This window comes from Ursus maritimus, unplaced genomic scaffold, assembly GCF_017311325.1.
Source record: "Ursus maritimus isolate PB19 unplaced genomic scaffold, ASM1731132v1 scaffold_32, whole genome shotgun sequence".
Lineage (NCBI taxonomy): Eukaryota > Metazoa > Chordata > Mammalia > Carnivora > Ursidae > Ursus > Ursus maritimus.
The window spans coordinates 24,484,223-24,500,112 of NW_024425786.1; the positions used below are offsets into that span (position 1 = coordinate 24,484,223).

A 15,890-nucleotide genomic window follows, 5' to 3' on the forward strand; every position below is an offset into this window, starting at 1 on the left:
CTTTCCCTGAAAGCACGTGCTTTGACCTAGGCTGACATGGGAGTTCTCTGAGCTGCTTCCTAACCATGATCCCTCTGTGTCACAGGTGCCTTGGGGGAACTGTATGCCCTGATGGGTCAAGTTCATCATATGCAGAACCCAAAATGGCAGCATCCTTCGGACCTCACCATGCGGTGAGTGGGTGATTAGGAGGAGGAGGAGGGAAAGGGTAGAATTTGGCTGTAGGAAGAATGTTGTGGGGAGTTGGGCTATGCTTATTGTTTAATTCCAGAAGTGGGAAAAGAAACAGGAGAGTATAATGGAATAAGAACTGAGCTGAAATTCAGGAAACGTGGGGTCCAGTACTAGCTTTGCAGTTTATAACTTAGCTATATGATTTTGATCAAGTCATGCTACTTCTCTGGTCCTCACATCACTAAAACTAATATGTTGGACTAATTAATGTCAGAGGGCCTTTCTACTCTGGAATCTTCTGGATTCTTAAATGTAGTGTGGTTTTACATTTATTCAGTTACTTTGATCCAGTTACTGAGAAACCTTGGAGTCATCTTTGACTCCTTTCTCACCCCATATTTAGCCCATTAGCAAATCCCATAAGCTCTACATACAAAATATATCTGAAACCTGACCATTTCTCATCATTTTCACTTGGACTATTGCAAGTCTCCTAAATAGTCTCCCTGCTTCTGCCTTTGCCTGTGTCTGCTGTTCTCTTCTTTGCTCAGAATTTTCCAGTGGCTTCCCATCTTCACAGTCTCCTACAAGGACCTTGGCCTGGGCTGATGTGGTTAGCTCACCAACCTCATCTCCTACTACTCTTCCCCTTGCTCATTCTGCACTAGTCACACTGGCTTCCTTGCTCCCACCTCAGGGCCTTTCTACTCCGTGTTTCCCCTGCAGTTGCCAAAATCACAGCAGATCTCAGAAAGGCAGGGCAGTATGATGGTTATTAGATGAATTCTGGAGACAGGTGTCAATTCAAATCCAGGTTCTTCTACTTACTCCACTTTATGACCTTGGGCAAGTTATTTAACCTGAGACTCGGTTTCCTTACCTGTACAAGATATTAACAAGAGTGCTTTTCTGATAGGATTATTATTAGCATTAAATGAGGTAAGGTATGTAAAGAATTCAGCAAGTACTTGCATATAGGGCTAGATAAATGTCATAAAATGTTACAATTACTCTCAACTCTGGCTACTGACAATCACTTGTGGAGATGTCTTAAAAATACAGATGTCCGGGGGCGCCTGGGTGGCACAGCGGTTAAGCGTCTGCCGGTTAAGCGTCTGCCTTCGGCTCAGGGGGTGATCCCGGCGTTCTGGGATCGAGCCCCACATCAGGCTCCTCCGCTATGGGCCTGTTTCTTCCTCTCCCACTCCCCCTGCTTGTGTTCCCTCTCTCACTGGCTGTCTCTATCTCTGTCAAATAAATAAATAAAATCTTAAAAATATATATATATATACAGATGTCCAGGCCCTTCCTCAAGGGATTCTGAGTCATTAAGTCAGGGGTGGGGGCAAGAATCTCTACCTTTAAAAAGCTTCCCAGGTGGTTATTAGGAACAGCTCGAGTTGAGAATGAGATCAGATTATCTCAGAGGGTCTTATTCAGAACCTCAGCCTAAAGGACTGGGGTGATTAGAGGAGAAGCTCAAGAATCTTTACTTTGAGTCCATGCTATTAATTATTCAGTCTCTAAACTTGCAATGTGATACTCACATGGTGACTTACCTTCTCTGGGAATTTTATTCTAATTTTAACTGCTGTGTCCTGAGCAACCTTGAGCTCTGTCAGACAATGAGGTCCTGTTGGAGGTACAGGCCTGATGCAGCCAATGAAATATAGATCCTGTTTTACATGTTTCTTGAGGGAGAAAATATTTTTTTCCTCCTGAAACATTATTATACATGATATATTAGGGTTTCTTAACATTCATGTATATGGCACATATCAGCATAGTACTGTGTGGCAGCTGGCTTTGGGAGTTGGAAGGAAGTAGCACTTACATTAAGACTTTCACATAAATAAAATAGTATAAATAATTTCTAAAATTGTGAGGATTGAAATGTAAAATTAATATCTGGTATCCAAAAGTAAAGGTACTCTTTTTTTTTAAGGGTTTTTAAAAAAATTTATTTATTTGAGAGAGCATGAGAAAGAGTACAAGCAAGGGGGGGAGGGATAGAGGGAGAGGCAGACTCCCCACATCAGGCTCTCTGCTCAGCAGTGAGTTCTCTCGTGCTCTCAATCTGAAATAAATAAAATCTTAAAAAAAAAAAAAGATATTCTTAAAATAGTTGCCTAGGCCATTTTTTTGTGTGTACAAATAGCCATTCCAGCTGAAACCCTCATCTTTCCTGTTTTCATTTTCCTTCTCTCCTGATAGAAACTATGCTCGGTTCCGGCAGAAACCTCTGCAGAGATACAGTCTGACTCAGTGGGTCGACAGGAACATGCGAAGCCACCATCGGTTCCAGCGTCTCCCGGACTTCCCTTCAAGTCCATTTGTCTCATCCCATCAGCAGTGAAGGTCCCTCTCCAGGGTCCTGTTCAGAGCAGCATCTCATCTTCTGCTCTTTTGTGCTTTGTAGATTTTCAATTTTATTTTTCACAAGATTTTTATTTAAAGAACTTGTCACCTTTTGGAAATTCCCATTGCTGACTTGAAATTTTTTTGTATAAGGTCCTTCTTGTTAGTCTGCGTGCATGCGTTTAAGCACTGTTACGTTTTAATTTTTTTATTTAAATTGAAGGTGGTCACTTCTTGAAAGCCAGCATTAAGCCAGAATACCTAGGCTCAAGCTAAATACCCACCTCGACACAGAGGTGAAGTCTACTTCTGGTGCCCAGAAGAGAATCATCTTTTAATCTCCTGTAAGGAAGAGATTACCAGGCTGCAAGCCAGTGTTAATTATTGCTGATGACTTATAAATGGAAATAAGTCACTTTTAACAACCCCACTTACTTTTTTATTTGAATCTCTGAGTACTTGTCAGTATTTTAAAGTTGGTAATCCAGGACATTTGAAGTAGGATGGAGCAGGACAAAAATCCTGTTGAAAGGACAGATTAAAAGTGTAAATCTTCTCTCGTTTTTGTACTTACTAGCTGCCTTTATTTATTTATTTTTTTTGCTCCCCTTCTTCATTAAATGTGTTTTGCACGATAGGTTTACAAATCTTACTCATGTTAACTCTGACGGAAGACTGCTGACTAACCCTTGTCAGTTTGTGGTCTTGTGACTGACTGTCTTCTCTGCCTTTTCTCAAGGATTTTCCTTCTTTTTTCCCCCATGACCATTATGCTCCTTAGGTTCTATTGGTGTGTCCCTGTATCCTGTTAGACCTAGATACGCCTCCTAAGGACAGCCTCCCTGCTCTCTTATTAAAGAGCTTCCCACCCAGAGTCTTAACTCCAGGACAGGCCAGAAAGCCAGTGCTCTTGAGGTGTGAGTTGGTCTTCAGTTTCATCTGCTCAACTCCAACTTCAAGTATGAGTTGATGTGCTAGTCGATGATCTCCATCCTGTCGGAGACACTTTGGAAAGGCACTTTTTGTCTCCATTATTAGTTAACAAGAGGTGCCTTTAGCTTCTGGATGTTCCGTCTCATTTGATCAAACCTCTGATATACAGTTGGACAAAACTGCTGATGTGGGTCCAATGTAGTTGTGTTTAAGCCTGTGTACAAAAGCATTACCTGATCTTTAGGTCTGGAATTCTAAATTAAGTTGACAGACTTTGTGCAGCCCTCCTGCGGGATGTTTGAGGAGTTTGTCCTTCTTTCTTTACAGAGGCTCTAGACAGCTTTTGGGGGGTTTTGCAGTCCGGCATTCATGCTGTTGTTCACCCTCCACGAAGGCTGGACATAGTTGCCTGTGGTACTGGGCTAGCTGCCTCTGTCTGGTTTTGTGTTTTCATCAGCCCCACCTTTGTATGTGAGAAACCCTGCTTTAGAAACTGACTTGGGAAAGGTTTGGTCATTCAAGCCACCAGTCAACTTAGATGGATGTCCCTAAGTGTTTACTGTTTTTATCTAGGTGAGGATTCTCTTCCTTGGACATTTGGTTTAGATGCTGGGACCAAATGCAAGGAGGTTCGGTTCAAAGGCAAGAGTCAAAATCTATTATTTCAGTTGGCATAATGGACATTTACTACATTAGTCACTTCTCCAGGTTTCCCTGACTTAGCATGATGGAGTAAGATAAGCAGGCAACTACCTTTGGAACCATAGCATAATAAAAATTCACTGTAGCTGGAATAGCAAGCACTGTAGCTGTCTGGTTCCCCACAGAGTGGGGGACCCAAGGAGTGAGGGGACAGCATTGTGCTTAGGCTCATGTTCCTGCATTCCTGGTAAAGGAGGGTTGAAGTCTGAATGTGTAATGGCAGCATTGCCTTTGCCAAATGAGTGACGGGTTAACTAGAAAATGTGACAATCACATTTCCTCTTTGCTCAAATAATTCTGTTTTTCCAAAGCGTTAGCAGCTTAATTAAATCTGTTGGACTGGGGGAGGAGAGAACTGTTCTCTCGCGGTTAACATGGTATTCTTTACGAAGAAAAAAAACAAAGCCAAAGAAAACTCATTATCAGGCGTGTTTGCCTTTAAGATGGTAGTAGGTAAAATCTGGAGTTTTAACCTGTTTTTAAAGCTGCATATCTCATATTTGGTATTGGGTTCTCAGTCTAGTATTTCATGAGTTCTTGCCGTATTTTATTTGAGTGAGGGTTGTGTGCATTTAACTGCCTGCCTAGCTTTCTTCATTCTTGACGACATTCTCACCACCGGGGTCTTGACAAAGTGAAAACGTGCCGTTTACATAGTTTATTTGTAAGAGCCTGCAGTAACCTGTAGCTCATGCAGGCCTGATGGACTTGAGCTGTCAGGACCAATTATGAAACTGAAGTTTGGTGCCTCCTCTTTATCATGTTTTTTCTCTTGTAGCAGTTGTGTTTAATGTCATTAAAGAGAAATAAAAGTTCTTGTCGTGGCATATGTACTGTGGCCGTCTGTCGCAGGCTTTGAAGAAGGGTTCCTTCCTCTTTTGCGTAGGCAGGTTAGTGGGGTCTGGGCGGGGGTGGCAGTTGGTAGAATGTGGTACTGGGGAGGCGAGGGTGCACGCTCCCTATTCTTTTGAGGGTAAATTACAGTGTTGAGAAAGGCCTTCCAGCGGTTAAGAAATGTTGAAATTGATTGGGATTTGCAGCGACATATAGTGCATGTCAGGAGCCTGACCTAGGGAAAGCCTGAAATATCACTGTGCTGCTGTTTTTGCAGAGAGGGGAGATGGCTCAGCCCCATCAGACAAGCACTGCCTTCCATTCCTTCCCATGGCTGCGTGGTTGACCTCTGCCTCTCCCGAGCTGGTGCTGCTGAAGGAAGAAGCTGAGTTATCCCGGGGCATTTTCCCTTTGAAAGGGATATGGGAAACCAGAACTGAGCATACAAAATTGATGGTGGTTCTTGATCCAACTTCTCCAGAAACTGACTGCTCCTGGAACCTGGGATGCAGGTGGAATGGCATGGGTAGATGTGGGGGACACGGCGTTCCTTAGTTCCCTTCTGTGAACCTGAGTTTCTCAGACTTACCCCAGGAGACAATAAAAGCTTGTCACCTATATTAGCCAATGCTTTTAAAATTTCAACTCTTGCTGAGAAAATAAGTAGCAACATGTTTGGACAGGCTCTCTCTGTCTTGCTGTTACTTAAGTTTTGTCTAATGGATACTCTATAGTCCAGTCAAAAGCCTCAATATCGATTTGCTAAATACTCAGCTATTTGATATCATCTCAGTCTGAGGTACTCTTGACCTACACATACCCATTGTGCTTCCGTCGGGTGTAGATCCTTTGTCCAGTAGTTGCCTATTTCCTTTTTAGCAACGTGTTACTGCAGACATCAAAGGTTTCAGAGACCAGGCTGCATTCTCTGGAAGTGGTGGTGTTCTTCACCTTTAGTTCGTTTTATGCTATGGAAAAGTGAGGAGGAGGAGAAATGGACCTTCTCTCAAAAGAATTGGGTCATTCTCTAGCCTGTTCGGAGCTTTTACAGGAAGGAAAAAAACCCCAACCACCTAAAACTAGAAAGCAGATTTCCCTGCTTTTCTTTGTGTTGTCCTGCTTTTCTAAGAGAAAACAATTATTCCTAAGCTGGTTCTAGGGTATGCTTGCTTTGTATGTCAGAGCACCTGTCAGAAAAAAAATGCCCACTTGTCACGGGAAGTATCAGCTGGTCAGTGTTGGAATTCCTTCATGAACAAGCTCCTGCCTTGTCAATCCTCCCCACCTGCCCTCCTCCAGTGACAACTGGAGCATATGCCACAGACAGAAAATCTGACCTTCCCCAGCACCCATTGAGAAGAGGGTGGAATGTAATCTTTTGGACAACCTGTAAAACACTCCATGTGGTAGCCTGAATCATCGCTATCATTAAGGAACTATTTGTATATGAGGGTCTCCTTCGACTTAGCTTCCAGTGACACTTGAGGGTTTGGGAACATTGTACTGATGGAGTTTGGTGGGGTTGGAGCCAGGGTGTGTGTCCCATTTATGGAAGCAATTCATTCTTGGAGGGCCCTTAAAAGCAAAATCCAAAAACTCAAATAGGTTTAAAGAGGGTGAGAAAGAACATAGCAGTCTAAAACGTCACATGACTGGAGTGGTACGATACTACATATTTTTATAAAGAGCTGAATTAGAGATCCTAAAAGGGGATTCTAGACGAGGCCACCCTGAGAAGTCTGGGTTGAAAGGACAGGATCAGAAAGAGGAAAGGACTCCTGCCTCACAGAAACATGGTCCTTCTTCCTCTCCCAGACCCTGCGGCTTCCCTCTTGTTCCTGGGAGGAATCCCGCTGGCTCCTACCAGGTGGTGGATGGGCTCTGGGATCCTGTTCTTACCCCTTTGTTCTTGACAAATAAGGACACCCCCCCACCCCCGCCAAGTAGCTGGCCTGAGGGGTCACTCAGTAACAAGGCAGGCCAGCCTCGCCTCTTGTCTGGCATTCTCCCACAGGCCCTGCGTGGCCTGCAGGTTGGCCTCTCAGTCTCCAAGAACTTGCCTACATCCATCCCAAGCTGTGAGGAATCTGCGGGTCTATGTGCTGAAAAGGGGACCCCGTCCCAAGTCATAGCTGTAGGGTTCTAATGTGCATGACGGCTGGTCCAAGAAGAGCTCAGCTGTGGAACTTGGGGGTATAGTGAGGTAGCTACAGGGAATGGGGTTTATCTAAACCAGAAGTGTTCACTCCCCTCCTGTCCCCCTCATACCCTCAGCTGAGGTACTGCAGGCACTGCTAAATCCCTGGCCCCCGACAGCTGCTGACTTAGGGGCTTCTCTGCCACGTGTCACTAGACAGGCACACAGGATAGAGGGCCTGGCCAGTACCTCTCAGGTGTGGTTTCGAGTTCTGGGTGCCAATAGATTTCCACTTTCCCACCCAGCCTTTAAGACTTGCTTTCCTCTTGGAACCTTCCAGAACAGTCTACCCTAAGTCCCCCTCACCTGACCTTTTCTCTCCAGCTCTTGCTGGCTCTGGGGAGGAGTGTTTGAGGTGTCCCGTTTACTGGTTTGCTCACTGGCTACTGACATCATCACTCTACGTTTCAGCCTGCTGTTGGGATCCTAATGCTGTTCCTTTAACCGGCCCAAACAGCATGCTGGGACTACTGAGCTGCCGCAAGGCGCTTCTGCAGCTTGTCTTCCCTTCCCTCCCTTCTCACCCTGGGGAGAAACTGGAACTGCATTCCTTTGGTCAGGGAAAACACCCAGTCCCACCCAGAGGGGAAAACCCTTCGTTCTAAAAACTGAGCCCAGCCTGCGTACCTGTGCGGCGAGGCAGCCCAAGCTTCGATTTGGGGGCCTCGGTAATAGGATGATAGAAGAGCTATTTTCTCCTCCTACACGTGCACCCCCATCTGTTCGAGATTTCCCTTCCAACTCCAGCTTGGCTGGCAGGCATGTCCCTAAGAAGCTGCAGGCCAAAATGGAGAGAGAGAACCGACTCCCTCCTCCACGCATCCTGACTTTGCTGCCAACTGCCAGAAAAAGAGGGCAGCACTTGGGCATTTACCAGAAGACAAGGATGTGCCTTTTCATTTGTCTTTTATTTTACATTTAAAAAGAGGTTATTGCTCTAACTGGATCAGAGGTAAGGACCTCTCCCCTAAGGAGCCTTGGCCTTGCAGCCCCATTCAGCAGGGATGGAAGTCACAAGACAATGAGTGGAGCCTCATGCCCTTCCATGAGGAAGCCCTTAGTATGGCTGACATCTGCCTTTCACCCTGTCTCTCCCCCCTGCCTGTGCTGCCTCACCGAGCGAAGGAGAGCGGTGGCTGACCTCGCCGGGAGAGCTCTTGAAGACCGGAAGGAAGGGGCGGTCATTAGGTGATGGCTTTCAGCTCTCTGGCTGGGGGGGGCCACTGCTCTTAACGTTTCAACAGGTATTCACTGAGCGCCTACTGTGTGCCAGGCTTGTGCTAGGCGCAGTCCTCCCACATGCCCATCCTTAGCCACCAACGGAAGACGCAGAGGCCCATCTCTTCCCATGCAGGTATTCAGCAGCCGAAATGCGTCAGTCCGAGGGAAGAGTCTGCCTTCCCTTATCAAGCACCATTTTGGTTTGTTTTGTTTTGTTTTCCAGAAAGGGGCAGTGGAGAGAGAGACCTGTCACCTCACACCACTCAGGCTCTAGGGAAGGACATGAGGACCCTGGGTAGCTTTCATAGAACCCTGATGAGATGGCAAGATATGGAGACCCCAGAGGCCAGGGCTGCTCTGACTGTCCACGGTAATGGCTCAGGCCTGCCTTCCAGCAGCTTCCACTCCAGAGCGGGTGACTCAGCAGCCCCGGGGATGTCCCACGTGGACATACCTTTTCAGCTGTGTAAGCCAGCATTGTTCCAACTCCAAGAGACTCTTCCTAAAGAAATGGGGCCAGTACGTGCCAGGTCTCTTTCCCACTTCATCTTCTTAAGACTCCAGACTAATGATGTTACAGTCAAAGTGAGGGCCAGGGAAGATCGAGGCTGCAGGCAATCAGCTCGGGGAATTCCTCTGCCCTCTGGAGTGAAGCCCTTCAGTCGTGTTTTCCAAAGAGACAAAGCAGAACCTCTTACACACTCGCCGAGTTGTGCATCACACCACAAACAAGTCCTTGATGGCTGGACCCAGAAAAGGCTTGCTGGCAGCCATGACCCTGCCCCATGGCTTCCCTGATGGCTCTCGCTCTCAAAGACACAGCTGGAGTCAGTCTAGGTGCTTGTCATCTCCCAGGAGCTTTGTGCATTTTCTCGAAGAGGAAGCCAGTCCAGGAGAGGTGAGGAGGCAGAAAGAAGGCTGTGTCTCATGCAGCTTTGCCTTTTCCAGAATGGGGCCAGGCCTTTTAGTTTTGTGGCTTGTTAATTTTTTGCAGAATTTGGGTTTGTAGTTCAGCATCCCTCACCAGACTAGGATGGGGAAGAGGGAGAACAGTGCAGCTAGCTGGGCCTCCCCCCACCGCAGTCCTCCCTGTCCCTGTGCCCATGGACCTGGAGACCAGCAGAGAAGAAAAATGAAATCCTTCTCCCTGCAGACAGGCAGTCATGCTTCGATGATGTTCACCGAGGGCTTGTTTGGAAACTGGGAGGAAAAAAATGAGAGAAGCAGCCAGGGCTAATCGAATAGACTTCTTGCAAGGTTGGAAATAGGGGGAGGACACGAGAAGGAAGGGCTGCCGCCGAAAAGCCAGGCTCTCCTCCCGCGTGGAAGGAAAGGAGGAGCCCTGCCTGCGTGTCTCGTCTCTCTGCCTTCTCAAACCCAGCTTTCGGCCTCACTGACTCAGCGGCCAGGACCGGGTGCCGGGCCCTCGGCCCCCCGGCCCCCCAGGCCACCCCCAGCAGAGCCATCCCGCCGCCGGCTTGTTCTCTCGAATCCTGCAGACCTGCCTCTGCGTGCGGCCTCGGCCCCTGACACTGTCGAGGTGCTTCTGGAGATGGGGGTTACTAAGAGGCTTCAGGAAAATGCGCCAGAAAGAGAGAAGCCAAGAGAGAGGACAGTAAGCCAGGGGGTGTGAGGAGATGGAGGGACGAGGAAATGTGGAGAGGGCCGGATGTTTGTTTGTTGGATAATCCTCGTCAGGACCATGAGATTCTCCCACTTCTCTACCGTCTCTTCCGAGCTGCTCAAAGCAAAAGCACTGACAAGGCCTTCATATCTGTTTTGCACAAGAGGAAATGAAGGCACAAAGAGGTGAAGCAGCTGCTCGAGGTCACACAACACGGCAGGGGCACCGACGAGCCCAGAACCCGCTGCTCGTGTTGTCCCACACCGGCCAAGCATGCTGCCCTCCCCACTCACTGCATTTTGTTAGCCCCCCTGGCCCCTGGCACCCAGCAAAAGGAGAAGGTCCAAAACCCATTTGCAGTGTCCCCTGTGTCACACCAGCCGCGGCCAAGCTCGGCTCTGTCCGGCTGCGACCACACCTGGCCCCTAGCCGACCCTGCACCCAGGCCCGGGACCTGCCCTCACCTTGCTGCGGAGGAGACCTCCCCCTTGGTGCTCTGGTGTGCTGGTTTCCGACGCGCTCTTCGTTTTCTCCTTGTTGTTATTGGGTTCATTGTCCTTGATAATGTCGTACTGGCGGCAGAAGAGGGCAATGACGCCTGGGGGGTGGGGGAGGGGGGGGCATGGGAGAACAGGAAGAGGCCGGAGCTCGAGTCCCGCCCACCCGCTTCATTCCGACTGGCTCCTGCCGAGCTCCTGGTAGATACTGAGCTCCAGATGGCCTCTGCCCTCACCACTGCAATGGCCTGCCTCTGGCTCCTGTGTCCACCTGTCCCCCTCCAGCCATCCCTTTCGCTGCCGGCCGGGCTGATCTTCCCACGACGCGCATCTGATCCCATCTACCCTCTTCCCTTCGTTAAACCCCTGACGGCTCTTTCCACTTAGGGGAAACAGAAACGGTAACAACCGCTGAGCTGGGCACGGACACGGCCGACGCCACCGTGTCCTCAGAGCGCTTTGAGGGCACCTGTAGTTACCGTCCCCAGCGGACCAGTGAGGACACCGATGTAGAGAGCCGAGGAACCGACTGCAGGTCTCGCGGCGGGGACAGCCGGGACGTGCACTGCAGGGTCTGCGCTCTGCTAAATGCTGATCGTTAGCGAACTACTAATACGTGAACGTGATAGTTTTTGAAAGTGAGATATTACTAAGGAAGCCAACTCCAATTCTGGTAGGTGTCTTCTCCATTTTTACCTCTGCTTTATTTATAGTGCTATTTCCTGATCTACTTGTTTTAGATCCTATCTCTTGACTTTCCACCATGGTAGATACAGGCGAACATCTCCCCCCACTTCCTTTCCCATCATCCTCACAGAACCACGTCACAATCTCGGGTTCGTTCGCCATGTTTATATTGTTACGATTATATAAATATTGTCTGTGCCATGTCTGATAATGCACCAGCAACCTCTTTTGTACCATCTTTCGTTTTTTCTACCTTTTTTCTTTTTTTACAAGTGCCTGTTTTTCAATGTGCCTACAGAACATTTTTTCCAAATGCTTCTACAAGAGAGCCTGCCCTCTCTACCACCATGCTAAGACAGCTTTGGCATGGTGTTTGAGTCCCTCAAAACGGACTCCAGCCTACTTTATAGGCTCGCCATCCTTTACTGTCCCCCTTTCTACTTTCTCTCTTGGGTCACAGCTGCACTGAGCCAGACTGAACTGAATTTGTTTCTTATACGCGCTGTCATCAGAACACTGTTCCTTTTTTTTTGGCTGCCAGGTGAACTCCTATTCATCCTTCAAAGCTCGATTCCCCATGTTCCTCCTGTGTTTTTCCCAGTTTCTGCTGCTAGCCCTAGAATTAATTCCCTCTTCTCTGCCCCCATACCTGGCACCCATCACATTGAATTACAGTTAAGTAGGGGCTTGGCTTCTCCCAGACCCAGTTCCTGCAAGCCCAGGGCTCTCCTTAGTCGCGACTGTAGTACTACTATCTGGAATGGAGGAGCCGGCCACTCAGAAAATCCTGGTTAAGTACCGAGATGAAATTTGTTCCTAATCCTTGGGTAGCTCACAGACAAGTGGGAAAAGGGAGAGACATGAGCCCAATGACCTCGTCTAAGAGGAGCTAGAGCCACGTTCATGGGTGGACTGGGGAGACTTTATGGAGGTGGTCTCAGAACCAGGGCGAGAAGGAGGAGTAGGTTAAGAAGGTGTCCCCAGCCTGAAGCAGCTGGAGCCCCGGCAGCCCAGAAGGAAGCACGGCTGCGCAGTCAGGGCCAGAAGGCCAAGGGGCTGTGGGTGTGGCCGCCCCAGGCGCCCGAACCACTCGCGAGGGAGGGAAGGTAAAGTGCTCCAATAACCAGTCCTCCAAGGCAGCCCTCAATCCACTAAGTTTCTCGTGAGAGCTAAGTTAGAGACTGGGTCCCATCCGGTCCCCAGAGCAGGACTTGGAGACTTCTCACATCATCTCTCAGCTGCCTCCGCTCCTGGGAGAGAAGGCGCCTGGCCAGGGGCCTCCGTTCCCCGGAGGCCAGGTGAGGAAGAGCCTGGAGGCACTCACCGGCCCACATGAACAGGACCACCACAACAATCAGCACCTCGCCCGTCCGCAGCTGCTGGCTCCTCCCCATCTCCTTCATGGTCACCTCATCTGCGGGGAGGGAGACACTGGCTCTGAGATCTTAAGTGCTGATCTCTATAGGTGCCCTGACTCCTCACAGAGATTCGAGAACATGCTGATGGCTCCTTGGGGCGGCAGCAACAGGGCTTGACCCAAAGCTGAGAGCTGCTATCCCCACGGCCTCGGGGACTAGGGTGACCTCCTCTCTCCCAGGTACTGCTTTCGTAGGCAGCAGGGGTCTGGGGTCGGGGGAGGAAGGGGGGCTGGTGCTTTCCTCAAGCCACCCACTGCTCCGTGCCTGACCACCCCCCCAGCAGTGCGGGGGGGCCTGCCTTTGTTCTTGGCCGCCACCTTCTCCGCCTCGCGTGGGGTCTTGAAGAGCACTGGCTCGCTGGCCGGACTCTGGCCCTGGATGGAGATGGCTTGCACGTGCACGATGTACTCGGTGTCCTCCTCCAGGTCCCAGAGCGCGCACGAGCGGGTGGTGGTGTTCACCTCCTGGATGAAGCGCAGCATCCGCACGTCCTTCTTCTGCCAAGACAGACGCCGGGGCCCCTGTTGGTGGCGCCCAGCCAGCGATCGCGCGCAGGCCCCTCTGGCGGTGACAAGGGCTCACCCGGCTACCAGGCGAAAGCCTTTACGCACATAAGCTTCCCCACGCACCCCTCGTCTCTGCAGGTGGCCAGGAACTATCGCTAGCTCCATTTCAGGGAGAGGGAGACGGTGCGGGTGCAGAGAGGTTAGAAAAGTCACCCAAGGCCATCTCCCCATCGATAACTTGCACCGGGTCCCAAACTCAGGTCTGTGTGAGATCAAAACCAGGCTTTGGATTCCCAGTTTCCAGTCAAAGGCCCCAGAGCCCTCCTCACTGATCTATTCCCCCTCTGGGGTCCCCATTCCAAGCCATATGTGCAATTCTTCTGCCTGTCTCCTCTTGCTCCTTATTCCTTTTTCCTTTCTATTTCTGCACACCCCCTCCCCATCGCCTGCTACTATCTTGATGTGTCCTTCCCTCCCAGCCCCTCAAGGGTTACCTGCTGAGAGATGGCAAATCCGATGACAACCTCATCCTCCAGGACGTCCCAGCTCACCACCGCAGAGTTGGCCTTGAGGTGCCTGACAGTGACATTCACTGGGGCCGAGGGGCTGTCTGGGGGTGGGGAGGCACCTGAGCCTGAGCATCCCCTGCTGTGAGGCCCAGGCCCCCTGTCTCCTAAGTGGGAACCTGGGGAAGGCCACACAGTGGGGGGAGGAAGAAAGCAAGGCGTCCAATGGGGTTGGCACATGGGTCTCAGTTCATTTGTGGTTGAAGAGTGAGGCCCGAGAGGCCCCAGGCTCCTCGTGTCCAGGGTGGGAGCCCCCACTGGTCACACTGGCCCGATCAGGGGTCCAAGCTAAAAGTGATGGGCCTGGGCCAGGGCCAGATCTAATGGAAGGGTGGTAAGAGGTGGGGGGCCAGGCATGGGGGAGGCATAGGTGGCCAGGGTTGCAGGTGCTGAAAGTTAGTCTGATGAAAAGCAGTCAAAAGGACTCCCAGTCCAGTGCTCTTTCTACAATACCACACTGTTAGGTGAGTGACCTTGAGGAAAGGAGAAAGACCCAGAGGTCGAGAAGAGCCAGGCTAGGGTGAGCCCTGGGTTGGGAGTGAGGATCAAGAGAGGAACCCCCGGTATTGCAGTGAGGCAGACAGAACGAAGCCTGGGGACAGGTCTACATGAGCCTCTTTTCCACACTCTGCCAGCCCCAGGAGGGAGGTGGGGAGGTGGCAGGGGAAGATGGGGTCACTCTGAGCAGGTTCTCTCAGGGGAGAGTCAAGAGTACAGGGTGGGTAGGGTCTTCTGGATGTGGGAAGAGGATGAAAGGGGGTCAGTAGAGAAGGGAGTAGGAGGGTGAGTGACAGGATGGTGGAGGTCAGGGCAGAAAGAACCTCTCTAGGAGAGGGGCCCTGGGTCACACAGTGTCTAAATCCCCCAAGGCGCGAGTGGGGCGAGGGGAAGACCTGGCCCTCAGCAGCACCCTTCGCCCCACAGAGGAGCGGACCTGAGGCCCCCGGAGCGGACCTGAGGCCCCCGAGACAGAGAGAGACAGAGGGACACAGACAGGTGGCGGCAGACACAGAACCAGAAAACAGACAAGTGGGCTATCAGAGACAGACGTAGAGAGGAAGCAGAGGGAGAGAGAGAGAGAGAGCACTGAGCCACAGAGAGATAGGCAGAGGGAGCGATGAGCGAGGCGCCAGAAGCCAAAAGGACAGATACAGAGCCTCAGGAGAGGCTGGGCTGGGTGAGGATGAGGCTGGCCCTCGGGGCAGGCCAGACCGTGACCGCAGCAGGGTCAGGGGTCCACCCCACCCACCCCGAGCCCTAGGGTGCCAGTCCCCATCCCCCTCACACTTGCTCACGCAATTGGGACCCCATCCGACCTGCAGAGTTGTCCTGCAGGGCTTTGGGGACAGGGAGGGAGGCCCAAGGTGGGAGCACTGGTGTCCTCAGCTGCTCCCCAGGCCAGAGAAGGGAGCTCAGCTCGGGCACCTGAGGCAAAGGCCTGGGGTCAGGGCAATGGGATGAAGGGACTGGGGATCGCAGGACCCTAGACCCCAAAGCTGGGGTGGCGGGCCGGCGGTCGGGGGCTGGAGGACGGGGCCTGGGAGTCAAGAGGTGGGGAAGAGGCCGGGGCCGGGTTGGGGGGCGGGGAGCAGGAAGGGGCCCGAGGAGTCCCGCCCGCCCGCCCCGCGCCGAGCCCCCCGCGCCCCCGCCCGGGCCCCCTTACCCGCCTGCACCAGCGCGAGGCAGACGCAGCCCAGCCACAGGCGGAGCGTGGCGCGGGGCGGCCCGGGGCGCATGGCTGCTCCTCCGGCCGGCCGGCCCGGGGCGGCAGGGGACGCGCCGCGCGCCACTGGCGCTCGCGCTCCGGCCCGCTGCCCGCCCGGCCCGGCCGCCCCGCGCCGCCCCGCGCCGCCTGCATGTCGGCTCCGCGGACAGCGACTCCCGCGCGGCGGCGGCGGCGGCCGCGTCCACGTCGGGCGCCCGGGGGGCGGGGCGCCCCCGCTGCGGGGAGAGGCGAGGGGCGGGGTGAGGGCGGAGGGCGCCCCCCACGCCCGCCCCCTCCCGGCCCGCTTACGGCCGGGGCGCCCACGGCTCGCCCGCGCGCTGCCCCCGTCCCCCGCACCCGGCCCCGACCCGGCCCCAGCCCTGCCCTTCCGCAGGGAGAGGGAAGACGCGCGCCCCAGACCCACCGGCCTCCCGAGGCCTGGGGGGGTCTGACCCCCTACCCCACCCC

The 15,890-nt window shown here is 52.1% G+C and overlaps 2 protein-coding genes across 14 annotated transcripts in view; one reads left to right on the forward strand and one right to left on the reverse strand.

Moving 5' to 3' along the window:
* The window catches only part of LOC103666431 (S100P binding protein), a 47,340-nt gene extending 42,358 nt beyond the window's left edge, over positions 1–4,982 (forward strand). For 11 of the 13 annotated variants that reach the window (XM_008694452.2, XM_008694454.2, XM_040619198.1 and 8 more), the window contains 2 exons: positions 86–173; positions 2,389–4,982. In XM_008694452.2, coding sequence (XP_008692674.1) covers positions 86–173; positions 2,389–2,530 — 230 coding nt within the window. In that variant the 3' untranslated portion in view covers positions 2,531–4,982. The remainder of the gene's footprint in view (positions 1–85; positions 174–2,388) is intronic. The other 2 variants (XR_005831539.1, XM_040619202.1) reach the window with 2 other exon arrangements.
* A 3,106-nt stretch (positions 4,983–8,088) lies between these two features.
* Positions 8,089–15,453, reverse strand: FNDC5 (fibronectin type III domain containing 5). The gene is made up of 5 exons (XM_040619339.1): positions 15,381–15,453; positions 13,646–13,761; positions 12,944–13,142; positions 12,552–12,641; positions 8,089–10,641 (listed from the first exon to the last, which is right to left on the reverse strand). The coding sequence occupies exons 1-5, from the start codon at positions 15,451–15,453 to the stop codon at positions 10,469–10,471; spliced, it is 651 nt and encodes a 216-aa protein (XP_040475273.1). The 3' UTR covers positions 8,089–10,468.
* Between the last annotated feature and the right edge of the window lie 437 nt (positions 15,454–15,890).